Here is a 27,724-nt window from a genome sequence, read left to right on the forward strand (position 1 = left end):
ATCACCTTTATTTATTAAGATTTTATTCATTTATTTGACAGAGAGAGAATGAGAGAGCGTAAGCAGGAGGAGCAGCAGGCAGAGGGAGAGGGAGAAGCAGACTCCCCACCGAGCATAGAGCCTACACAGACCTGATCCCAGGACCCCCAAACAGAGAAAAGATTGGGGTTGCCACCCCAGCCAAACTGGAGTGCTGCTCTCACATTACTTCTGAGCAATTGCTTTTTTTGCATGAGGTGACTGGAGAGAGACATTTCTGAAAAGCTCTCCATCGTCCAGCCCCCCAGTTTGTGTGCCATATACTGTTCAGCTCTGGGTTACTACTCTTCCCTTCCTCTGTCCAGACAAGCCAGTGTTTGTTTCCCCAGGGATTTTTCACAGTTTGTTTGTTTGTTTGTTTCTTATATCCAACCTCTCAGTTGTAGAAAAATTTCAAAGGGAGGGAGCATGGCTTAATATCTTACCAAGAATTGTAAGCTGAGTATGACTAATTTTAAAAATTGTGTACATTTGGCTTTTGATTGTATGAGATTTTTTTGCCACAAATTAATTTTTCTAATTATTTCTAATTATTAATATAAGCTTTTACTGGTTGTTTTCCATTTAGGGATCACATATTCTCTTGACAGCGGGAAAGGAACAATGGGAGGTCCTAGGCAATGGAGGGAAACTGGCCTAGGAATATTAAGTGATAATTCAGAAAGCGGATAATGTAGGTTTCAGTGCACATTTTTTTTGATGGTTTTCTTGTTCAGACCTTTAACTATCATTATTTAAGCATCTGATGTATAGAAGACATTATACTGGGTGCTACTGATAGAAGTTTGAATAAGATAAGATCTGTGCTTTCAGGGAGCTCTTTTTAATACTTATGAAAGTGAATTTATATATAATTCAGGTTAAAACTAAAATATCTTCACTTCTGAGAGAAGTTAAAATTTCAGAAGGTACTAAGGGTGTTTTGTTGGGATTAAGGACATTTCTCTTTGAGCAACCAGAGATAAAAGCCAGATGGAACAGCCCACCTTACTTTGAGAAGAATTTTTCTGTGGGCTCCTTTTCTTGTGCACAGCTTTTGTTCATTCCGCAGTCTACTTGACTATGACCTGTTTCTGGCTACACGCTCTCCAGCTTCACCGGATTTGGGCTACCCTGCTTTCTGTTCTTAAAATCAGCCTCATATCTTAGTGTTTTTGTGCATTCCAGGAATGATTTGCTTCGTACACTTGGACCATGCTCTTTAGCTTGTCTCTGTCACTCTGTTCATCTGTTACTTAATAATTTGCCTCTGCTACTACATTCCTGCCTCTGAATTTGCTCTGTACCTGTCCTTATATGTAGTTGGTTTGACATCTTTTGGCTCCTGGCTTTAGTTTCTAAATATGCCCTTTTGTTCTCCCTGAGGTGATTCGTTGAGGCTTTCTTGTAACTGATTCTCTAAAACACTGGGTCATTGGGTCAGATCCTCTCTTCCTCTTCCAAATTTTTCAGTTGTAATAACCACAGCTCATTTTATTTTAAAATTGTTATTATTATATAGTTTTTTATTTAAAATTACCCACCGCAGATAAAAAGAGTCTACAGTTTTTTGTGTATGGCCAGATGTTATTTTACTTTTTAAAACAGCTTTATTGAGGTATAATTGATATATACATGCATCTATTTACAGTATACAGTTTGTTAAATTTTGACATAAGTATATACCATGAACTGTCACTATGATAAAGATAATTAACATACCTATCACACCCCCAAATTTCCTTATGTCCCTTTGTAGTTCCTCCTTGCCCCTTCCCATCCCCCTCTCCAACACTCAGGCAACTGCTGATCTAATTTCTATAACTATAGTTTTCATTTTGAAGAATTTATATAAATGGAATCATGCAGTATATACTTTGGTTGAGGGGTGTGGGTGGCTTCTTTCAGCATAATTACTTTGAGATTAATTCACACTGTGTGTTTCAGTCGTCCACTCTTTTCTTGCTGAGTAGTATTCTATCGTATAAATATACCACAATTGATCTGTTCACCTGTTGATGATTATTTGGATTGTTTCCAGTTTTGGGCTGTTAAAAGTAAAATGGCTGTGAACGTTTGTATACGAGTCTTTGTATGGACCTATACTTTCATTTCTCTTGGATGAATACTTAGGTGTGAAATGGCTGGATTGCATGGTAGGTGTATGTTTAACTCTTCAAGAAACTGCTAAATTCTTTTCCAAAGTTGGTGCACCATTTTACATTTCCACTACTGATATATGAGAGTCCTGGTTGCTCTGAGTCCTTCGTATGGCTATATTGTCATTTTACTTTTTAATAAAACTTAAAGGTTCTGCAACTTGTGTTTACATTTAAATGTTTAATAATGTCTGGAATGTATTTTGGTGTTTGTTAAACAGAATGAGGTAAGGTAAGAAATGAGTTTTAATATTTCTTTCAAAAGGCAGACTGTTGTTTCCACATCATTTTAATAAGTAGCCTATCATATTTCCATGGATTTAAAACTTGCCTTCCTAAGGAACTGTTTCAGATGAATACATTGTTAGGTTCTTTGCCTATTCTTCAAAACCCAAATGTTTAGATATTAGAGAAAAATGTAGAAAAATCAGAAGGTTCTCCACTTAGGATGTGATAAAGTATTTGAAGGAGGTCAAATTATGAGGATCATGTTCTGTATATGAGGTATAATTGAGTTCTCAATGGAGAACTATTGTCATAAGATTTCAAAAACGTACATTTATGTCTTTTGGATAAGGAGTATAATTTTTTTGTTCAGTTTGTAATCATTCTAAAAACACAGCTCTGGATGAAATGATCTATACAGAACATATGTATGATTCTACCTCTAATCACTATTTCTGCAGTCTCCTAGCTTAGAAACTTTAATACCATGTTTGGTCCTGTGTTCTGCATTCCTTCTGTGCCCGTCTCCGTCCGAGTTCTGCTTCTTCCGGAGCATCACCTAGTTTATCCCATGTGCCGTAGTCTTACAACCTCAGTGCCCCTAGTCTAATTCCCTGTTACCCCTATTACATTGATTCCAGATCATTTTTCTAAATGACTTTTCATTCAGTTAGTAAAAAGTTCTTTTTTGTCTTTGCATCACATTTTGGGTTCTATTTTTCATAATGTAGTCTGGGTCCAATTGTAGTTCTTAGCACCCATACAGAAGTCATTTGCTTTAATCATATTGATCTCTTCATCCTTTCTTGCCATGTTTATGTCTTTGTATATCTTTTTTTTTTAAGACTCCATTTATTTAGAGAGCGCAAGTGGGGAAAGGGGAAGAGGGAGAGACAGAATCCCAAGCAGACACCGCGTCAAGCATAAGCCCTATGTGGGGCTCAATCCCATGATCCCGAGACCACCACCCAAGCCAAAATCAGGAGTCCGACGGTGAACCTACTGAGCCACCCAGGCGCCCCTATGTCATTGTATTTCTTTATAGGGTTTCCTTTATATAATACAACTTTTTTTTCCTGTGTTACTTTTCTTTCTAAATTTGGCTTAGATCTCCCCTTCCATAGATATTTCTTTGACTCTCTCAGACCATGATTTCTCTCATACCTGTAGTAAGTTTCTCCGTTCACCCTGATCCATGTCCACTTCCTTGGACATGTTAGCCATGCCCTTGCCTATTCTCTATGCTTGAAAAATTGTTCTCCAGATATTGTGACTTGTTTTCTTAACCGTTGTCAGGTCTTGGTTCAAATGACACCTTCTCATTGAGGCCTTCCTTGAGTGTCTTATTTTAAATTCAGTCTTCTCCTTAGTCTCTGTACCTTTCTTTGTTTTTTTTTGCATAGAGTGGAATACATCTGACATATTTTGCTTCTCTGTTTTTGTTCCCCTGTAAGTTCATTGAGGGCAAGGGTTTTTGTTTATTGTTGTTTGACCGATACCTTGAATAGTGCCTTGCACATGGCATATGCTCAGTAAATACTTAAGTGAATGAATAAATGCCATTAGGTTGGTGTTAATTGCTCTTTAGTTACATAAAGGTATTAGTTTGGTTTGTTCAGTTCTTTGAACGTTGGCTTTGAGTGACTAGCAACATTAAGTACTAACTGACTGAAGGTGTAGAATTAGAAACTTTGACCACACAAAGGCAGGTGGCACTTTATATTTCACAGCTGGTCAGGATTACTAAGCATAATTAACTTTCAGTTCTGAGTAGGATCTTAAAGTTGCTTTTGTTACTTAAATTAGAATAATTTCTGGTTACTTAATAAGTTATAGTGATCTCCTATTATATAAAAAATACATGTTCCTTTAGACCATTTAGAAAATACAGAAAAGGGGTGCCTGGGTGGCTCAGATGGTTGAGTGTCTGCCTTCGGCTCGGGTCGTGATCCCAGGGTCCTGGCATCGAGTCCCTCATCGGGCTCCCTGCTCAGCGGGGAGCCTGCTTCTCCCTCTCCTGCTGCTCCTGCTTATGTTCTCTCGCTCTCTCTGTCAAATAAATAAAACCTTTAAAAAAAAAATACAGAAAAGTATGGACAATATAAAATGTTCACAAGACTAATGGAAAATACTTATACACTGTAGGTGGGAGTGTAAATTGGTTAGACCACTTTGGAGGACAATTTGTCCGTATTTAATGAAGTTAAAGATAGATATCCTACAACGTAGCAGTTCTCCTGTTTGGTTATACATGTGTATCAGGACACACGGACAGTGTTCATAGCTGCTTTCTTTGGGGGAGGGGGGAAGGAAATAACCCAAATAAATGTTCATTAGCGGGAGAATGTATAAAAGTTCAGATCATGCAAAATTAACATCATTTAGAGACATACTATAAGGAAGGTAACTATGCCTCCACCGTCATAGTCTCTGGCTGGGACTGATATCAGACAAATTAACAGGAGAAAGGCAAAGCTCATTTTATATTTACATGGGAGCCCTCACAAAAATGAAGACCCAAAGAAGTGACATAAGTGCTTATAGACTAGGGTGAACAGAGTAGAAATTGTGGGAAAGTAACTAAAATATATGTATAGACTAAGGAAGGTAGTTATTTTAACAAGGTGAGTTTAGATTTCTGTTGGCCTTGGCTCCCCATCTTCAATAATAAGTTTGCTTCTTCCTTCTGGTACAAGGAAGGCACCTTTCACATGGGAATTTTCAAGTGTTTTCAGTTCAGAATAATCAGTATGCCTAAGGAGCATATTTTGGGGTGGCCATGTCCTGAACTCCTTCAATACATATGTAGCAAAACTAACAAAAAGCAAGGAGATTATATAAACAAAATTTAGGGTGGAAAGGGTGGGAGATGAGATTTATGGAAGGATATGTATTGACTTCATCTCTACTGATAATGTTCCATTTCTTAGGCTGAGTGATGAATTCACAAGTACTGTGTTATTTTTTGTACACTTTTTGTACATAATTTTTCATAGTAATGTCGTTAAAGATTTTATCTATTTGTTAGCGCACACAAGCAAGGGAAGCGGCAGGCAGAATGAGAAGCAGGCTCCCCACTGAGCAAGGAACCCGGTGCAGGACTCGATCCCAGGACCCTGAGATCATGACCTGAGCCGAAGGAAGACACCCAACCAACTGAGCCACCCAGGCACCCCAAAGATTCTAATAAAAAATAGAAAAATTAAGGGCTGAAGGCAGATGCCTAACTGACTGAACCATCCAGGTGTCCCTTTCATAATAATTTTTAAAGGTAGTGGTAATGTCACGTATAGGGAAAGTTGACAGGGTGTAGGAGGTTTACAAAGAGAGGAGGCCTGAATATAGTTGGTAGAGAAAAAAGAGAGACTTGGTTAGTAAAAGAGGAGATTTGGTAAATACCATTAGAACCCAGTTACAATTGGAAGCTAAGAAATATTTTCCAGGAGTGCTTAGCTGCCTTACTATAGACAGCAGGTAGTTGCATGGATTCAGGACTCATGTTTATCAAATAGGTGCAAAAGATGGGCAGTGGGAGTTTAGATTATTGGCAAGAGTAGTTGAAGATTCACTACTGTAAAGATTCCATTTTTTATTCATTTATTGGAGAGAGAATGAGCACAAGCAGAGGGAGTGGGAGAGGGAAAAGCAGGCTCCCCGCGGAGCAGGGAGCCCAGTGCAGGGCTCGATTCCTGGACCCTGGGATCACGACCTAAGCCGAAGGCAAACACCCAACCGACTGAGCCATCCAGGTGCCCCTAAGAGTCTTAACAAAAAATAGAAAAATCAAGGGATTAGTGGCATCCATAAGATCAAAGAAAAGATATAGTGGAAATAAATGAGCAAGAGAGCTTACTATGTATTTTATGGAAATCTGAAACATTGTGAAGTTGCACTGTTAGTCTATACATCATTAAGAAAACTAGCAATTAAACTATGGTAGTCTTATGAGTTAGAATTCTAATTATACATTTACAATACAATATTGAAAGAGTTCTTTTAGTCTTAAGATGTAAATTTTTACCTTTGGTTACTCTTATACATATATTAAAAAGCAAAATATGAATAAAAATAATTAGTTAAGGGATCCCTAAAACTTTTCAAATCCACAGTTTTTTGTTTGTTTTTTTTCTTAATCATAGTGAGTTCTCATTTTGTTCAGATTTTCCAAGGAATGCATATGAGGAGTCATCATCAATCAGTCTTTTTTGGACTGACTTCTTCACTCAGACTCATTGATGACAGTGTTTTTCCAGATTTATCATTCTTTCTGACATCGAGCTTAATGGTCATTAAGGAGGGTGTTTGGAGGTAGTGACCTAGGCATGTTAAGTAGTAATCCCAAGTGGGAGTCCAAAGTAAATTATCTCTACATAACTGCACAATTTTAAGAAATGCTATACCACCAACACTTGATGATATTCATTCTGCAGGTTTTGGTGCTAACAGTTTTAGTATTTACATACACGCAGGTAGACCCAGCTATTAAGACTGCCTCTTGGTCAACAGCAGTTAGATGATGCCTGCTGATTATAAAGTGTATCCTGATTTTATCAATATACGGATGTGAAATAATACACATCTTCTATACAGTGAAATTTGGTAGAAAAGTAGTGTTTGTTGTTGCGTTGGTTGTCCAGATTTACAGTTTCAGAGCTGGGGCAGTCACAGATAATGACAAGAGTGACAATGATAGGCTGGCTACGTGGAGAGGAAACCGTAATAACTGGACCTGAGGAAAACAAGGTCAGGTCAGGGTGTTGTATGGATTATCTGTGATGATGATGGCGTGATATAAAGTAGAAAATAAAACTGAGATCAAGGTGCCAGAGATAGTAATAAAGGATTCATAAATTGAAAATAAAAAGGGATAAAGGTAACAGTCATGTGGCATGAACTTCAAAGGTGTAGGGGTTTTACTTTTACCCACAGTGTATGACGCTAGAATCAGGAGGAGACACAATGTCTTCCTAATGTGAAGTATGTAAGCTGTGAGCAGCCTCAAAAGAAAGGGTATCTTTGGAGAAGAACCAGTTTCAGTCAAGGAAATAAAGGTTCATCAAAGAGGATGAGAATGCAGGGGTTATAGAGGACTTCATGGGAAGGTTTTAATCAAGGTAAAAGACACAAGAAGCAGTGTGGCCATAGTATGTGAGGGGATGATTATTAGCAGGGGGCCTACTTCTTGAGTAGTGACCATGGACAGACATGGGTATAGCATTAAAGTTTGCCCATACCATTAAATGTTGTTGAAAACAGATTTTTTAAAGATTTTTATTTATTTATTTATTTGACAGAGACAGCCAGCCAGCGAGAGAGGGAACACAAGCAGGGGGAGTGGGAGAGGAAGAAGCAGGCTCCCAGCAGAGCAAGGAGCCCGATGTGGGGCTTGATCACAGCACTCTGGGATCACGCCCTGAGCCAAAGGCAGACGCTTAACAACCGAGCCACCTAGGCGCCCCTGAAACAGATTTTTAAATGGCTGCAGAGCTTTGTGTTGAAGGGTATACAACTTACTTAACTGATCTTCTAATGTTGAAAGTTAGATTGCTTCAAGTTTTTCACTAATGTGAATGGATATCCCATTATATAATACAGTGACTATAAGAGCACCTAAATCTGTTTGTATATCTTTTTTTATGTCCATACAAATAACTCCTGAAAATGGAATTACTGATTCAAAAGAAATGGATATTTTTTTCAGGCTTTTAATACATTTTGCCAAATTGGAACCATTTCACACTTTCACAATGTAGAAGTATATATTTACTCCTTACCTTGCCAGTGTTGGATGATATAACTTTAAAAATCTGTATCAATTTGATTGATGATAAAAGTTAATATTTTCATTTTCATCACCTTAGTTATTGGTAAGATTGAACGTTTTTTTCATACAGTTAGTGGTCATTTATATTTTCTCTTTTCTAAATTTTCTGCTGATAGCCATGTCCGTTTTTTCTTTCTGAGCTTATATAATAAAAATTTTGTGTGTTTTTTGCAACTCTTAAACGGGCTTTGTACTTACAAAAGAGTCATGTGAATGTGGACAAACAAAGCTCATGGTGGAGATTGCTGAGTTGTAGAAATGATCTGTTGCTAAGTTAGAATAATAAAGAACAGGAAGTTTTCATTTCTAGGTTCTCAGAGCACAACCGAAAATTATAGCCATAAGCTGTTGGAGGAAAGATTGATTCTTGAACTGTTTTTTCTTTAGTTGAGAACTATTTTGGGTAAGTGGATAGGTAAACATCTTATTTCATAAAGAAGGCTATATGTGATTTTTTTAAATTTGTGACTTAGTTATGGAAAAAGATTGATTTCTGCAAAAAATTCAGAACCCTTTTCTGAACTTTTATTTTTTCTTATTTTTAAAAAAATGTTTTGTTTAATTTTATAAAAAATTTTTGTGACTGAAGAAAGGTGATTCAATAATATAAATTAATAGTCCAGTATCTTATTTCTTTACCAGTGTCATTAAACTATATTCTGTGTATTGGTGAAGGAGCTCTAGTAATACATAAAGCTGTTTCTCTTCTGGCAGTTATCACAGCCCACGAGTCAACCCATCTAAACATGCGTGGTGATGTAAGAAATGCACAATCCTGTGGTTTCTCTTGCATTTGTCTGAACTAATTGTGAAGGTTTTAAAAACCATTTCCCTTTTAATTAGATCATATCTGTCTGACTGCATCCCAATGAAACAAACATTAAATTGATTAAATAATTTTTTTAGATTTTATTTATTTATTAGAGAGAGGAGAGAGAGAGAGAACACAAGTAGGGGGAGGGGCAGAGGGAAAGGGAGAAGCAGGCTCCCCGCTGAGTGAGGAGCCTGATGCGGGACTCAGTCCCAGGACCCTGGGATCATTACCTGAGCCAAAGGCAGCCACTTAACTGACTGAGCCACCCAGGCACCCAGTTAAATAATTTTATTATCTACACAGAACAAACTACCAGGGGAAGTAGTAAAGACTAAGAAGATCCAGTCTCGTGTTTTTCTTAATTTTGCAGTTTATAGTGCCTATACTTGATAACCACGTGTGTGTGTGTGTAGCGAGTATTGTTATATATTATTAGTATCTATAAAATGGACCTGGCATTTTATCATCCTTTTTTTCATGTTCATTTCTTATTTGAAAATTAAAGTTAAACCTACCAACTCTTAGATTAGACATAAAAAATTAAGATGTTGATTAAATATGGCTCCTCTCCCACTTTCAGTGCTGTACACATAGTAGGCTCTCAGAACATGTTTGTTGAATCAAGTTGAAATATTTGCAAGGAACTATTACTTCAGGTTTTATAAAAGGTTATTTCCCTGAGATTTTGTTATAAAACCTATTTTGAAAGATTGGTGTGGTACAATGGCAGTTTTTGCACTTTTAGGACGGTTGGAATGTTTACATATGAGCCAATTTATAGCTTGAATTATTTTTTCTTTAAGATAAAGGCCCAGGGTGCCTGGGTGGCTCAGTCAGTTAAGCATTGGTTTTGGCGCAGGTCATGATCTCAGGGTGGTGAGATCAAGTTCCTCGTAGGGCTCCGCACTGGGTGTGGAGCCTACTTGAGATCTTGAGGCTCTTTCTGTCACTCTCCTCCCTCTGCCCTTCCTTGCTTACCTGCGAGAGTGGAGCTCACTCTCTTGCATTCTCTCTAAAAAAAAAGAAAAAGATAAAGGCCCTTACAGGGAGTAATTTTTATCTTCCTACATTTAAAACTGATGATAATTTGTGGTTTTATTAGAAGGCACTATTAATGAATACTCTCTTTTATCATTCTGTGAACTAACTGGTCTTCAAACATAAAATAAGAATAATTGCATGCCTGCTAATTTTGAAACTAATCAGTTAATGACTATTGTATGATTAGGTCACTCACTTTCATCCTTATATTATTTAACAGGCCATTTGTAGGCTAGAATATTTTGTGGCAAGGATTAAAGTGTTTTCGTGATATCTGTACTAAACAAAATACATTCCTTTAAAATGCTGAGTGAAGAAAGCCAATCTCAAAATGATTCCATTTATTTAACATTCATGAAGTAACATAGAGATTGGGAATAGATTAGTGGTGACAGGATTAGGGATGGGGGAAGGAAGGTGAATATGGCTATAAAGGGGTAGCACAAAGGACTGTTGTGGTGATGGTATTAAATTATCTTGATTATGGTGGTAGTTACATGAAGCTATACATATCATAATAGTGTAGAACTGTACACACATTCTCACAAATGTATACATGTATAACTGGTAAAAATCTGAATAAGCTCTGTGGTTTGTACTAATGTCTGTTTCCTGGTGTTGATATTGTATTGTAGTGAACACAAGAGGTTAATATTGGGGGGGGAGGAATGGGTAAACGACCTCCCTGTACATGTCTTTACAGATACCTGTGAATTTATAATTATTTCAAAACAAAGTTTTGGAAAATATACTTTAACAAGAGCTCCACCCTAAACCAGAGCAGTTATTAAAGGCAGATATCCATTCAGTTGGCATCTCCTTGCTATCAAGTCCCACCATCCAGTTATTCCTATAGCAGCACAGTAGAGGACTCCTTCAAAGAAGAGTTCTTTTTAATCTACTCATGCTTTCAGGAGTGTACTTGCATTTATAAGTCGTTCCTGGTAAAGCCACTGTCAGTTCTAGAAAGCCCATTCCTTGGCTATACCATCGTTTCCATGGGTAGTGATGGACTCAAATATATGCATCCTCCATTTTCCTGTTTATTGGTGTTCTGAATATAAGACCTAAGGAATCTTAGCACACAAAACATGTATAGCCTTTTAAATATACAACAGAATAGATTTTTCTGTTTCAGTGGATGTAAATTGAATCATATTGTACAACTCTATATAAATACCAGTCTTATATTTTATTAAGTATGCTGCTAAATATATAGTGAGACATAGTTTGTATGCTTTCGTGGTGAGTGCTTTGGTTTAACTGTAAGACTGTTTTCCCATAACTGATTTATGTAAATATAAGCATTTCTTCAGCATAGTAATAATGTAAATGATAGCCAGTCCTTATTGAGCACTTCTTTGAGCCAGATACTTGCTGAGCAACTATATTTTATATATTATCTCGTTTAATCCTTGTGAGGATTAAAGAACCTTGTGAGGTAGGTACTATTATACAGATGATAACATACCTAACATAACTCAGCTAGTAAGAGAAAGAACAGTTTGAATCTCGGTCAGATTCCTAAGCCTACGCTTGTGACCATTATTCTGTACTTCCTTTTATGCCATGCGATATAGGAACTCTGAAGTTAGAGGCTGATATGTTGGTGGTTATTATATATCTTAGTTTTGTTTTATTCATAAGGCATATATGGAATCTCTTACTGAGTTCAAGAAGACGAAGTCTTCCTTGACTTACGCAGGAAGACTTGTTTTTGTCATTTTAGTCTTCTCCCACATATCCTTCCTTTTTTTTTTTTTTTTTTAAATTAAGTAAGCCCTACCCCAACACAGGGCTTGAACTCACGATACCCCTACCAACTGAGTTAGCCAGGCCCTCCTCCTTCCTTTTTATAGAAACCATGGATGGTCCCCGACCTAGAATAGTTTGACTTAGGATTTTTCAGCTTTATAGTGGTGTAGAAGTTATATGCATTCAGTAGAAATTGTATTTCAGATTTTGAATTCCGATCTTTTCCTGGGCTAGTGATGCGCAGTACTCATGTCATGATGCAGGTGAACCACAGCTCACTCTGTCAGCCATGTGATCACGAGGGTGAACAGTCCATACACTTATAACTATTCTGTACCCATACAACCATTCTGTTACTTTCAGTACAGTAGTCACTAAATTACATTAGATACTCAGCACTGTATTATGAAGTAGGCTTTGCGTTAGATGATTTTGCCCAACTGTAGCTAATGTGAGTGTTCTAAACATGTTTAAGGTAATTTGGGCAAAGCCATGATGTAGGGTAGGTTAGTTTCAACTTACAATATTTTCAGTTTAATTTTTAGAGATTTTATTTATTTGTTTGAGAGAGTGTGTGTGCAAGAGACACAGCAAGCACAAGAGCGGGGGGAGGGGCAGAGGGAGAGCAAGAAACAGGCTCCCCGCTGAGCAGGAAGCCCAGATGGGGCTCTGTCCCAGGACCCTGGGATCATGACCTGAGCCAGAGGCAGACACTTAACCCATTAAGCCACCCAGGTGCCCAAATATTTTCAGTGTGTTGGCATTTTAGTGGAAACCTCAATAGTCATTGTCAGAGTTCCTTTAGTTAGAAGACTGAGAATCAAATGAGCTTCAGAAGGAGATAATCTTCCCTGAATTGTTCAGCTTAGGTTCAGAGCTACCTCTTTTTCCATTGATGCTATTAGAATTCCAGGGATACAAGTCTGTGAATGAAATTTGTAAAATACTGTACTCCCTCTGTTATGTTATCACTCTGTAATAACTGATTTTTTCAAAGGTCAGACAGACAGACATAAACATTAGTATCTATAAAACGGACCTGGCATTAACATAGAAAACAGCTATAGACATGGAAACAAAACCTCTTATGTCCCACAGCATATATACTTTACATTGGAAAGGCCCTTCCCAGTCTGCTTATTCTCTGTTGTATGAGTCTAAAAAGTACTAGCTTTGTGTTTTATTTTCCTAAATTCAGTAGTTTAAGTTGAAGGAACCAGTTTGAACTGTGACCGACTGGAGGAGAGATAGGAAAAAATGATAAAAACAAGTAAAAGAAGTAAAAGTCTAGTATTTGGAGACCCTTCTAGTAAGTCCTTAAGACATTACTCAGTAAGTGATCAAGAGATATTTAATTTTTGCTGATTAGAAAGACTGAAACATTAAAAGTAGATTGGAAAGAATTCATAAGATAGGCTTATTAGAATATTTTATATTTTAATGTTTAAAATTGATATTCTAATGAGTAAAGATGTATCACGTAATGGAAATTTGTATTAAATGAGTAATAAATGTAATATACAAGTAATACACTTAGCATAGCATCTGGCTCGAAAATGTTAGCTATTGTTGTTTTCATTATTAGTATCTTTTCCTCCAGTTGTAGTCAGTTTACTGTCACCAAATGTCCTTAGTTCTTTGCCTGTCCACTTCTTTTAATTTATTAAGTATGTGTTCTGTTACTTGTATGGCCTTTTTGAGTTAACTTTATCTCCGTGGTCATAGGGAATTAGAATTAGGTTTATTTATTTTGTTCTGTTGGTTGCCATGGAAAACAAAGGAAGCACCAACTGATACTGTACAGCTGAAAGCAGCACCTGTCAATAGGCTAGAGAACTATAGTCCTAGGGCTGAGGACTATATTTTTCAATAAAAGATAAATGCATCAGTAGACTTAATTTAAGATAAAATTCACATAACATAAAACTCACCCTTTTAAAATATACAATTCAGTTTTGGTTAGTATATTTACAAAACCTTTTAAGAGAAAACATTTTTTAAGTAGTTTAATTATATATTTTTTTCTTAGCTGTAAATGTTTACTTTTGCCCTTGTAGTTACTACTTCCTAAACACCTCTTGCCTTCTCTTAAATTCTTTTTGATTCAAGTCTAATGTCGTATCTCTTTTAGGAAGGCTTTCTTGATTCTGTGCTCCCACAGCCCCCTTTTTTTTAAATCCCTTTATTATATAGCTTATCACATCTATATTACAGTGATCTCTTTAGTTACTTATCTTCCCTTTCAGACCATTTATCTCCGAGGGATAGGGACTGTCCTTATTTTCCCTACTATCTTCAGGAGCTAGAACAATGCCTTAGTACATATTTATTGAAAGATTATAACCCCAGATAGTTCTGGCTGCCCCTAAGCCTTAAGCATATACTAAGAACTTGATATACCATATATTCAGTAGTAAATATTTTAAAATGTGCTTTTTGTTGCTGGGAATCATGTCATTAAATGTGTTGGAAGGGACCAGTGCTCCCCCACCCATGTATTGTGTATCACACAGTCACATTCACATGTGCACACAAAATAATTGAAATCCGTAGAGACTGAGTGCCTTAGTGCTGAAGTTGGGAATAAAAAGCCATGTTACCTCATTTTTTCTTGTACCATTTCTATTTTCTCCTACACGTACGCTCTTGATCTACAGTAAAATTCATTTGTTTCTTAAGGTTTTGGTAAAAGACCTTGAAAATGTTAATTACAATATTTTTTTCATAATACTTTTCTGTTTTTTAGTATAAGTAAGAAACTAGTTGCCAACCAGAATAATGGAAAAGAAATCTTAAATTGGCAAACAATGACAGCATTTTTGTGTTTTATAGACCTCCGTGAGTGAAAGCCTCCAGAGGGAAGCTGCTAAGAAGCAGGCAATGAAACAGGTAAGGTGGCTGAGTGAATTAAATGTATGTGGTGAAGTATTTCAGTATCAGTTGTAGTATCTAAGTCCTGAGACTGAGCAGAGTAGTTGTGTATAAAGAAATAATTTTATCTTGACACTTCTTTTCTGAAAATGTTTAAGATGTTTCTTGATTTACATATATTTCAGGTTTTTGTGATAAATTTTCAAAGAGAAAGCACAATGAAGAATTAACTCTTCCTTGCTGTGTTGTAGATTAAACCCATTTCTGCTTTCAGATGACTCAGTAGTCTTACAGTGGATTATATGGTTTAATAATTCTTACTAGTGAGCCTACTTGCTTAAAAAAAGTCTTCTTCACACCAAAGTAGTTTCATAATTTTTTAATTACTTGAAATTTGTCTACTAAGAATGGGGAATATCTGATAACTTTCAGTAGATTTGCCTCGCACCTTATATAGTGCCCGGTCATATTTCCAAGCACTTTTTTGTACATACATTATCTTTTTAAAAATCTCACAAACCTGCCCATAGTCTTGATTATGAAATCTGAAACTTAAAAAGGATAAATTACCCCTCATGATCACACAGCTAATTACAGAACTAAGCCTGAAGGTTTACTAATTTTTCTACTACACTGTTGTATCTTAGATTTAGCTGCTGAAGAGCATCATGAAATTAAACAATGGCACAGTACCTTCGTCTTTATTTTAATTTTTTCCCCTCCACGTTTTCTTTAACCTTTGGCATCTCTTTCTCCCTTGTCTACCTGGAATCCTGCATAAGGATAAATTTGTTACACATTTTCTAATGTGCCAGATACTCTGGCAACCACTTTTTTTTAAATGAAGCTGATACTATTTATATAAAGCTGATAACAGCACATCATAGAATACATTACTTAGAGCCATATACATATATGGGGGGGGAAGGAAGAGAAAATAGGCATTAAATTTAGAATATCGTTTACTTCTGTGTGGTAGGCGAAGGGAATCATGGAGGAACACAGATAACTTTGAAGACACTTGTAATATTCTCGTTCTTAAGCTGGGTGACATATTCTTGAGTGTGAGTTCTGTTTTATTGCATGGGGGGGTGTATGTGCTCTTTTTTCTATTTGAAACGCTACATAACAAAACTAATTTTTTAATTTTTTAAAATACTTTCTTTTATTTAAATTCAATTAATTAACATATAACGTAGTATTGGTTTCGGAGGTAGAGGTCAGTGATTCATCAGTCTTATAGAATACCCAGGTGGCAACCACTTTTTAAGAATTAACTTCTTAAAGGGGCGCCTGGGTGGCTCAGTCGTTAAGCGTCTGCCTTCGGCTCAGGGCGTGATCCCAGGGTCCTGGGATCAAGCCCCACATCAGGCTCCTCCACCGGGAGCCTGCTTCTTCCTCTCCCACTCCCCGTGCTTGTGTTCCCTCTCTTGCTGGCTGTCTCTCTCTGTCAAATAAATAAATAAAATCTTAAAAAAAAAAATTCTTTAATTCTATAAGTAGATGCTCTTATAGTCTTCACTTTGTAGTTGAGAACATGAAGGCAAAAGGATTTATGTGACTTTTATGAAGTCTCGTAGTTCAACCCAAGCAATATAGTTGCAGAGTGCATGCTTTTAGCCACTATGTTTACTGCCACCCTGGGGAATGGGCACAGAATTACGTATTTTAGTAATGTTAAGATAATATCTTTGTTTCGTAGTGGAATATAACGTGTAACTCAACAGTCTCAAAATGATTTAATGCAAAAATTTAAACATTGAACATTTAAACAAAAAAATTTAAACAATGATTTTTTTAACAGAAATGCTGAAATGCTTAGAACTTTAGAGCTCAGTAGAATTCTAGAGAGACCATCAAGATTCAACTTCTTTACCATTATCCATGAGAGAATTAGTTACAGAGAATCTGGTGACTTCTCCAAGGTCATGTAATTATCTTGTTTTCTAGTGTTCTTCTGACATTTTTGTGTTGCCTTTTCTTACCTACTTTTTAAAGCATAAATCCCAAATCTAGTTTTAGTCTTAATCCTAGCTGTCCAAAACCACTTTTTCTATTAGTGAGACTTGTTTTCATAGTTTGCTTGAATATTAGGAGTGCTCCTATAGCTATTCTTTTTTTTTAAATAAATATTTATTTATTTGACAGAGAGAGAGCCAGCCAGAGAGAGGGAACACAAGCAGGGGGAGTGGGAGAGGAAGAAGCAGGCTCCCGGTGGAGGAGCCTGATGTGGGGCTCGATCCCAGAGCTCCGGGATCACGCCCTGAGCCGAAGGCAGACGCTGAACGACTGCGCCACCCGGGCGCCCCTCCTATAGCTATTCTTGTACCTCTTACCTGCCTGCTGCCCCTTTGATCTCCCACCTGTACTTCCTGCTTTTCACTCTATTCCCCACTTGAATGATTTAGCTCTTGTCTTCTGCTTTAAAACTAACTTTTATGATGAAGAATACTAACTTGATTGCATTTACTAAATCTAAGATACAATACTCTTAGACATGGGGTATTTTATTTTTTTAAGGTATTTTTTTTTTTTTTACTTAAATTCAGTTAACTAACATATAGTATGTTATTAGTTTCAGAGGTAGAGTTCATTGATTCATCAGTTACATGTAACACCCAGTGCTCATTACATCACGCGCCCTCCTTAATGCCCATCATCCTGTTACCCCTTCCCCCCACTCCCCACGCCTCCAGCAACCCTGTTTGTTTCCTATGACTAAGGGTCTCTTAAGGTTTGTCTTCCTCTGTGATTTCATCTTGTTTTATTTTCGTTCTCTTCCCCTATGCCTCTCTGTTTAGTTTCTTAAATTCCACAATTTTTAAAAAGATTTTATCAGTTGAGAGAGAGAGCACGAGTGGGAGGGGGGCGGATAGAGGGAGAAGCAGACTCCCAGCTGAGCAGGGAGCCCAGCTCGGGGCTCCGTCCCAGTACCCTGGGATCATGACCTGAGCTGAAGGCAGACGCTTAACCAAGTGAGCCACCCAGGTGCCTCTTAAATTCCACATATGAGTGAAATCATATATTGTCTTTCTCTGATTGACTTATTTCACTTAGCATAATACCCTTTAATTCCATCCATGTTGTTGCAAATGGCAAGATTTCATTTTTTTGATGGCTAAGTAATACTCCATTGTATATATATACCCTATCTTTATCCATTCATCTGTCAGTGGACATCTGGGCTCTTTCCATGGTTTGGCTATTGTGGACATTGCTGCTATAAACATTGGGATGCAGGTGCCCCTTTGGATCACTACATTTGTATCTTTGGGGTAAATACCCACTAGTGCAATTGCCTGGTTCTATTTTCAGCTTTTTGAGGAACCCCCGTAATGTTTTCCAGAGTGGCTGCACCAGCTTGCATTCCCACCAACAGGGTCAGAGGCTTCCCCTTTCTCCTCATCCTCACCAACACGTGTCGTTTCCTGACTTGTTAATTTTAGCCATTCTGACCAGTGTGAGGTGGTATCTCGTTGTGATTTGATTTTTATTTCCCTGATGCTGAATGACCTTGAGCGTTTTTTCATGTCTGTTGGCCATTTGTATGTTGTCTCTGGAGAAATGTCTGTTCATGTCTTCTGCCCATTTCTTGATTGGATTATTTGTTATTTGGGTGTTGAGTTTGGTAAGTTCTTTATAGATTTTGGATACTAGCCCTTTATGCGATGTCATTTGCAAATATCTTCTCCCATTCTGTAGGTTGCCTGTTGGTTTTGTTGATTGTTCCCTTTGCTGTGCAAAAGCAAAAAGCTTGATAAAGTCCCAGTAGTTCATTTTTGCCTTTGGAGATGTGGCTAGCAAAAAGTTGCTGTGGCCGAGGTCAGAGAGGTTGCTGCCTGTGTTCTCCTCTAGGATTTTGATGGATTCCTGTCTCACATTTAGGTCTTTCATTTATTTTGTGTCTGTTTTTGTGTGTGGTGTAAGGAAATGGTCCAGCTTCATTCTTCCGCATGTGGCTGTCCGGTTTTCCCAACACCATTTGTTGAAGAGACTGCCTTTTTTTCGATTGGATATTCTTTCCTGCTTTGTCGAAGATGAGTTAACCATAGAGCTGACGGTCCGTTTCTGGGTGCTCTGTTGTGCTCCGTTGATCAGTGCGTCTGGTTTTGTGCCAGTGCCGCACTGTCTTGATGACCTCAGCTTTGTGATAGAGCATCGGGAATTGTGATGCCAGCAGCTTCGGTTTTCTTTTTTCAACATTCCTTTGGCTATTATATGGGGTCTTTTCTGGTTCCATACAAATTCTAGGTGTGTTCCAGCTCTGTGAAAAGTGCTGGTGGTTATTTTGATAGGGGTTGCATTGAATGTGTGGATTGCTTTGGGTGGTGTAGACATTTTAACAGCATTTGTTCTTCCAGTCCATGGGCATGGGACGTTTTTCCATTTCTTTGTGTCTTCCTCATTTTCTTTCATGAGTATTCTATAGTTTTCAGAGTACAGATCATTTGCCTCTTTGGTTAGATTTATTCCTAGGTATCTGATGGTTTTTGGTGCAGTTGTAAATGGGATCAATTCCTTAATTTTTCTTTTTTCTGTCTCATTTTTAGTGAATATAGAAATGCAGCTGATTTCTTTGCATTGAGTTCATATCCTGCCACTTTGCTGAATTCCTGTGTGAGGTCTCACAGTTTTGGGGTGCAGTCTTTTGGGTTTTCCACGTAGAGTATCATGTCATCTGCGAAGAGTGAGTGTGTGACTACTTTGCTGATTCAGATTCCTTTTAAGAAATGGGGTATTTTAATAGATAACATTTTTTTTCTTTCTGTTCTTTTTATCTGGTCTTCAAGTGCACAGAGTTGCTGATGGCAACATTATCTTACTCCCTGTTTCATTGGAAAAGCTGTGAAATGTCATCGTTAGGTATAATATTTGCAGTAGGTTCTTTGGTAGATATCTGGTAAGCTAAGTTCAGAAGTCTACTCTGATCTTGGTTTGAGGTGTGTGTTGTTTATTTTCAAAAGTCGTATGTGAATGAACTATATGAAGTAGATAATACAACTTGGAAGGTAGATACAATTATTATCCTCATTTTTTTAGATGCAAACCGAGGCACAGAAAGATTACACAAAACTTGCCTAGAGTACCTAATAAGTTATAGAGCCAGGATTCAAATCCAGGCAGCCTGGCTCCAGACCGATGTTTATATCTCCAGTCTAAAATGTGACTGATATTTTTTGTAATATATAAACCTGATTCATGATCCTCTCTCAAAAAAGTTAACCAAGACTTTTTATGGTATGTTTTAGCTGGCTCATATTTTTTAGACATGTTTGTTTGTTTATTTCAGACCAAACTAGAAATCCAGAAGGCCCTTGCAGAAGATGCCACTGTATATGAATACGACAGTATTTATGATGAAATGCAGAAAAAAAAGGAGGAAAATAATCCCAAATTGCTGTTGGGAAAAGACCGAAAGGTTTGTAGCTGAAAATTCAAATTTCTCTGACCTCAGCCTGTATTTTAAAGATTTATTTATTTATTTTAGAGTGAGAGCGTGCATGTGCAAGTGGGGGCAGGGTAGAGGGAGAGAATCTCAAGCAGACTCCCCGCTGAGTGCGGAGCCTGACACGGGGCTTGATCCTCACTACCCTGAGATCATAACCCCTAGCCGAAATCAAGAGTTGGACACTTAACTGAATGAGCCACCCAAGTACCCCTTTGAGCTGCATCATGAGGAGTGATCTGAGAAAAAGCTTTTATAAGGGTATTTGGAGTATGAAGAGCCCCTAGTTCCAGGTAATACAGATTTAATTTAGAACTATCTAACAATAAAAACAATAAGTTTTGATTTTTTGTTTTACCACCTTCACAAATAAATTTTTGAAATTTCTTTCTTAGAAAGTCTTTTTATTAGTAACTCCTCCTCCTGTTCATTTTTTTGTGTTTTATCATCCTCTTATTTCTTTATTCTTTTCAAGCTGGTAACTGAATCGTCTGCACATATCATATTTTTAGTTTGAAAAAATAATTGAGAGTGGGGTCTTGATATAAGTTCAGGTTTTCTATCATTCTTTTTCTTTCATAAGCACAGACTGATTTTTAAAGATCTTTACATTTTATAGTATGTACAGGTGTAAAATTACAGCTATTTTTTTTTTTAAGATTTATTTATTTATTCGACAGAGATAGAGACAGCCAGTGAGAGAGGGAGCACAAGCAGGGGGAGTGGGAGAGGAAGAAGCAGGCTCACAGCGGAGGAGCCTGATGTGGGGCCTGATCCCAGAACGCCGGGATCACGCCCTGAGCCGAAGGCAGGCGCTCAACCGCTGTGCCACCCAGGCGCCCCACAGCTATTTTTTTTTTAAATAGGCTCCATGTGGAGCCCAGTGCAGGGCTTGAACTCATGACCCCGAGATCAAGACCTGAGCTGAGATCAAGAGTCGGACACTTAACTGACTGAGCCACTCAGGCACCTCCATCTATTCTTTTAAATAATCGTATTTCAACTAATGTGAAAAACTAGTGAGAACCTTTCTGATTCACTTATCTGTTGATGTATTGAGACAATATCTGTAAAAAGGGCAAAAACACAGTGGAAAAATTACTTAGTTTGAAATTTTTAAAAAGTAGCATTTTGAATAATTTCAATCTTTACACTTAAATTTTTGTTGAAAAGAATTTTAGTTTCAGTCTTGCTAGTAAATTTATATTTAATTTTGAGAGGACGACAATCCCCTATTTGGACTAGCTTTTTTTATCTTAATAAATTCATGATAAAAACAATATTCTTAATTTTTATCTTTGATTCTTCCCTAAATAATCTTATTTTTTCCTCTAGCCGAAATATATTCACAACTTACTAAAAGCAGTTGAGATCAGAAAAAAGGAACAGGAAAAGAGAATGGAAAAGAAAATACAGAGAGAACGAGAAATGGAGAAGGGAGAGTTTGATGATAAGGAGGCATTTGTGACTTCTGCCTATAAGAAAAAACTGCAAGAGAGAGCTGAAGAGGAAGAGAGAGAAAAAAGGGCTGCTGCACTTGAAGGTGAACTGGGAGAGGGAGGAGGGCAGAAGGAAACAGGCGGCAGAATTCTGCCCTGTGGTCTTGCCATTTGCTCTGTCCCTGAACTTCTAGATTATAATGTTGTGGTCCTCATTTATGTATATGCATTCGAGGTGTACATACGATATTCTGTAATATTATAAAACAGAGAAAAGATGATGACTAAAAACATAGCTGTACTTCTGGTAACTATTACTTCTACTGGACTTTTCACATCTCTCATTTTGTTGCTTAAAACTATGGCCATTACAAGTCATTGCCTTAGAAAATAATTTCAAATGTAAAACCTTTATTACAAGTCATAACACCACAATATTTGTCAGAAGCAATTTAAACTAAGATTTAAATCCTTGTTATATTTTCTGGGTTTAGAAAACTAGAGTAACATCACTCAAGGAACTGGATGGGCATTTAGAAAAAGAATGACGTTAATTCAAGAAAGAACAAAGATGCGCGGGAGCCACAGAATGTCTTAGTCTTTACCTCAGTTTCCTACCAGTGGTCATTTCTCAAGATCTAAGTATATTGTATACTTATAAGTAGCTTCATTGGCAAATGCTCGCTCTATAATATTCTAAGCATGTACTGTGTGTTTATATAGAATACCCGTTGGCAAATGTTCTGTGAAGGACCAGGAAAGTAAATATTTTAGGCTTTGTGTACCGTATGTTCTCTGCTGGAGCTACTCAGTTCTGCCTTTCTAATGCAAAAGCAGCCTTAAATAATAAATGAACAAGGCTACGTTCCAGTAAAAATTTATTTACAGAACAGAAGGCCCCATTTGGCTTGCAGGCTGTAGTTGGCCAGCTAGACCTAGAGAGTGGTTTATACACTGTGTATGTGAACGTTCTCTACACCTGTAAAACTGAACTGTGTTGTGCCCTGTTGGATATGTTCCTCTCACTTCTGCTTGCCCTCTCTTAGCACGTTTGGATGTAACCAAGCAGAAAGATCTCAGTGGATTTTATAGACACCTGTTAAATCAAGCAGTTGGTGAAGAGGAAGTACCTACATGCAGCTTTCGTGAAGCCAGGTGAGACGCGACGTATAGAATATTAGAAGAAAGATTCCGTTCGTGATCTGTGGTTGTGGGGTCATTTTAACCCTCTGAAAGATAGAGGTTTGTAGCATTGCATATTGTGTTGTCAGCCAAACCTGACCTAATTGAATTGCTAGGGCTTTACACTTTCTTGATTAAAAACCTACAGGTTACTTATTTCTATTCTGCAGTAAATCCTACATGTGTGTTCAAATAGTATGTAAGAGAAGTGGTTTATTTTCGTAAATAGGACATGGCCTCTATAAAACAGAAGATTCACATGTCAGGGGCTAGAAATGCACTCCCTAATATGTAGCCACATCACAAGTGCTCAGTTGCCACACTTGGCTGGTGGCTACCGTATTAGGTGGCACAGATACAAACGTTACCGTTTCTGTAGGTACGTCCCTTAGCACTGGCACAGAAGGTAAGGATTGGAGGGGTTTTTTGATAAAATTGTAAGGTATTGTAGGAATGGTGAAATGGCTGTCATAAGTATATAGCTGAAGGTAAAAGGGAGAATTTGTCCCAAGCTTGTGTCTGCGTAAATGGTTTTTTGGAACAGGAATATTCAGATGAGAGGATGTAAGTCCGTGTTGCTGGGAAAAGGAGAGAGTAGAATTAAGGCTGAAGAGACAGAATTAGATTTATACTCCACCTTCCCTCCCTCCCAGCAAATGCTGGGTTTGATTACAAAATTGAGGAAAATTATGAGTCTAGGAAAGGATATTTGAAGAGAGATTTTTGAGTGGTAAATTAGAATTTCTGTTAGCATTTCATCTGGAATAGTTGTGAGGCCAGCCATGAGACTCCATAATGTCATTTAGTAGTTGTACTTCTCTCAGAGTCTAATAATAGAATTCCTAGCTATTAGATAATCCGTTAGCCACGACAGTTCTGCCAGCAGTTCCCAGAAAACCACAGTTGTTCTGTTGTTATGATTACTATGAGATCGGTAAGAATGAATGTGTAGCTACTGTAAGTAAATCAGCCACACTTACCAGTCGGGAAAATGTAGGGGATGCAAACAGTTTTCAGTGCTATCGATTGTAACAGATGGATTCACATATTCCTCTCTTGTTGTGACAGGTGCCAGGAGTTATATCAAGACGCTCGTGCCTTTTTAGTCATTGGAGATTATTTAGTGATATTTAGAATTAGATTTTACTACCGTTTTGCTGTGAAAATATCTTCAGCTATTTCCAGAACTATTCTTGAATTAAAAAAAAAAAAGAATAAGAATCCCAACAAAGAGCTGCAACTTGAACTTCTTGTTGTGAAAATAACACTTAGATCCAGAGTGTATCTTACTTCTCCCAATTGTTCTTTGTCATGCTTAACAAAAATGAAGACCTTACACAAGCTTGTGCCTGAAGGTTCTAGTGGCCCAATACAGAAAGGCTAATTTTCTTTATTTCACTTCTACCTTCTTTTTCTGAAAATATTCTGAATGGTTAGAAAATACTAGCTTACAGGTGTTTACAAGGTAAATAGCCGCTTTTTGCATTTAGTAGTTGTATTGGTTTAAGTATTGAGAAAAATGATATGAACACTTCATGTGCTTACTAAGATGATAATGTGGCATTTTGTGTTATATTATTTAAGGTCTGCAATAAAAGAAGAGAAATCAAGGGGTTATTCTGATGAAGTAAGTTCAGAGAACAGAATACCACGTGAGAAATGCAGTCTCCAAACTGTTGTGAAAACAGAGGAAAACCCAGATGCAGACAGTGACTTTGATGCTAACAGTGAGGATGATGAAATGGAAGAAGATCATAAAGTGGACTGCAGAAGGAGAACGGTCCCAGAGACCTCCGAGAGTGACTCCAAGCATCAGAGAAATGAAGCGCACTCACGGTCTTCTAACGAAGAAAGAGAGCATGATACCGAATGCCACACAAAAAGGTCCAAGTCAGGAGTTCATGAGAAAAGGGAAGATCGGCACCAAGAGAGGCAAGCCAGGGATCGGGAGAACAGTTATGCTGACCGTGATTACCGAAAAGAAAAGAAGGATTCCTATAGGCACAGAGAGGCCAGTCACAGGGATTCTCACTGGAAGAGGCATGAACACGAAGATAAACTGAGGGGAAGAGACCAAAGAGAAAGAAATGACAGAGATTGGAAAAGGGAGAAAGACAGGGAAAAATACTCCCCAAGAGAACAAGAAAGAGATAGACAACGAAATGATCATGACCGACACAGTGAGAAAGGAGGAGAGAAGGAAGAGCACATGAAAGCAAGGAAAGAAAGACATGAAAACAGTGGGAAGTACAGAGATAGAGAACAACGAGAAATAAGTGTTCAATCTTCCGAAAGAATCCGAGACAAAAAAGAAAGCAGCCCAAATTCTAGGGCAAAGGATAGGTTTCTTGACCGGGAAAGATCCAGTAAAATGAGAAATATGGGAAAGGACAGAGAAAGAAACCCAGAGAAAGCCTCCAGTTCTGAAACATCCCTGGGAGCAAAACACAGACTCACAGAGGTTCGTCAAGAGATGGGCAAAGAACAAGAGAGTCCGCATGAGGTGGGGAACAAGTTTGCAAAGCGAAGCAATGAAGAGACTGTAATGTCGGCTAGAGACAGGTACCTGGCCAGGCAGATGGCCCGCGTTCATGCAAAGACATACATTGAGAAAGAAGACGATTGATAACTGCCCAAATAGAAAGACCTGTGGGAGCACAAAAACTGTAACCCCTGGACCATGCTGTGTGAAGGCGTACAGGAGTGTGTTAACAGTGGTTGGGAGGGTATTTTTTAATATATTTTCAAAATTCTTTTTTGGGGTAAGTAAAAAATAAGTCCTTTTATTCTGAATGTTTGAGTGAATTGATACATATTTAATTATCAATACCACATTCTTGGTTGTATTCAAGCAACTTAAAGAAATGTTAAATCCCTATAGTTACTTAATGAGGAAAATGGGCTCCACTATGGCCATTAAAAAATAATTCAAACAACTCCCCTAATAATGTTGGTTTTGTTGCAGGAGGTGTTAATTTTATAAATACCATATTCTAGATAAAAATATGTGGACCTGAACAATAGAGACTACTGTTATACTTTACGTTCTGAAATTTGTGTTAATGTATAAAATATGGATCATACATCTTGTCTAACTTTCTAGCTCAGCACATTTGGTTTAAATGCAAATAAAATTAGTGATGTGTTCGTACATTTCCTCTTTTATTTTTTAATTTTTGAAAATCACTTTAATTCTGAAACCCTATCAAGTTAGTAAATTGGTTATATCACTCAGGTTTAGGTAAGAGTGAAAAGATAGAGACATTTAGTCTAAGTGAAGTTAGCTAAAGATTCAGGTAGCCTAGTTCAGAGCCTGTCTTATTTTATATACTTAAGAAACTTAACATTTGGGGGCAGCTAGTTGTGTTAGTCGGTTAAGTGTCTGACTTGATTTCGGCTCAGGTTATGATCTCAGGCTCATGAGATCGAGCCCCGTGTCCGGCTCCTGTGCTGGGCGTGGAGCCTACTTAAGAGTCTCCCTCTCCTCTGCCCCTTGCCCTGTTCTGTCTCTTAAAAAAAAAAAAGAATATTGACTTTTAGAAAAGACATGATATTAAGGATCAAATTTAGCATTCATAAATCATTTTATTATACCTTTAAAGCCAAAAAGGGAAAGTAACAGGAAATCTAATGCCCCTATCTCTTGACTGACACATTAAATACCAGTTGTATTCTAATAATTTAAAATAGATAAGTGATGGGGCACCTGGGTGGCTCAGTCGGTTAAGTATCTGCCTTCAGCTTGGTCATGATCTCAGGGTCCTGGGATTAAGCCCCGTCGTCAGGCTCTGTGCTCAGCGGGGAATCTGCTTCTTTCTCTGCCTCTCTGTGCACGCTCGCTCTCTCTCTCGAATAAATAAATAAAATCTTTAAAAATAAAATAGATCCGTGACAAAGACTTAAAAAGCACTGAATACATGTGCACAGGAGGAGTCATATAACGTAACTATGAAGAAGTTCAGGTGAGATGATGGAAGAGCATGAGTGACAGGCTAAAAATCACCAACCTCTAGGGAATATGGTTCCTTTGTTGGAGTTGTTATACATAGAGCCATATATTAGAAAGATTAACCATAGTGTGTAAGATACAGTCAAGGAGGGAGAGACAGGAGTCAGATCTGATAAGAAACTCGATTTCTGGGGCGCCTGGGTGGCACAGCAGTTAAGCGTCTGCCTTCGGCTCAGGGCGTGATCCCGGCGTTACGGGATCGAGCCCCACGTCAGGCTCCTCCACTATGAGCCTGCTTCTTCCTCTCCCACTCCCCCTGCTTGTGTTCCCTCTCTCGCTGGCTGTCTCTCTGTCAAATAAATAAATAAAATCTTAAAAAAAAAAACTCGATTTCTTTCCGCCCATAGTTCAGAGACTCACAAAGCAGCTTGGATGCTTTGGATAGGAAAAGCTATATATTATTTTTATTAACAAAATTTGACATAACTCAGGGACGAACTCCAAATTAAGGGTTTTCTTTGATCTCCAGATACATAGATGACTTTGCCTCTCTGGCATTCTCTCCCTTTTCTGAGAACAGTCCCTTGGTTTTCCCTTAAGAAAGTACCCCTTCGCTACTTAATCCAGTGGTTCAAATGGGGTTGAAAAGGCTCCAGGAAAGGCATGTGACTTAGGCGAGGCCAAGTCAGACTTAGATGTTTTCCACTACCATTGCCGACTTTAAAGATGAGGTAAGTCCAGGTCCTCTCAGAGAATGAGTGCCTCCCTGCCTGACAGGATACAGCCCGCAAAAAAGAGCAGGTATGAAGGGGGAGAAGGACAAACACCTGAGGATTGCTTTCGACTTTCTGTCTCTAGTGGGCGCACATTTCTTTAGATATTTTAAACCGATACTTTCCCTGTTTTTTCTTAAGCACGTTTCAGTTGGGTTTCTGCCACTATAGCCACAAAGGCCCTATTTTGATACAAGATTCTGCCTGTGATAAGTGGATGCCGGAAAT

At 37.9% G+C, this 27,724-nt stretch overlaps 1 protein-coding gene and 1 pseudogene across 3 annotated transcripts in view; one reads left to right on the plus strand and one right to left on the minus strand.

Moving 5' to 3' along the window:
- NSRP1 (nuclear speckle splicing regulatory protein 1) overlaps positions 1 to 25,925 on the plus strand; it is a 52,171-nt gene extending 26,246 nt beyond the window's left edge. For all 3 annotated transcript variants that reach the window (XM_026517778.4, XM_048227020.2, XM_026517776.4), the window contains 5 exons: positions 14,669 to 14,725; positions 19,998 to 20,126; positions 21,489 to 21,696; positions 22,639 to 22,747; positions 24,359 to 25,925. In XM_026517778.4, coding sequence (XP_026373563.2) covers positions 14,669 to 14,725; positions 19,998 to 20,126; positions 21,489 to 21,696; positions 22,639 to 22,747; positions 24,359 to 25,400 — 1,545 coding nt within the window. In that variant the 3' untranslated portion in view covers positions 25,401 to 25,925. The remainder of the gene's footprint in view (positions 1 to 14,668; positions 14,726 to 19,997; positions 20,127 to 21,488; positions 21,697 to 22,638; positions 22,748 to 24,358) is intronic.
- Positions 6,521 to 6,600, minus strand: LOC113269216 (small nucleolar RNA SNORD116; annotated as a pseudogene).
- Positions 25,926 to 27,724: the final 1,799 nt, after the last annotated feature.

The sequence above is a fragment of the Ursus arctos genome, unplaced genomic scaffold (assembly GCF_023065955.2).
Source record: "Ursus arctos isolate Adak ecotype North America unplaced genomic scaffold, UrsArc2.0 scaffold_24, whole genome shotgun sequence".
Lineage (NCBI taxonomy): Eukaryota > Metazoa > Chordata > Mammalia > Carnivora > Ursidae > Ursus > Ursus arctos.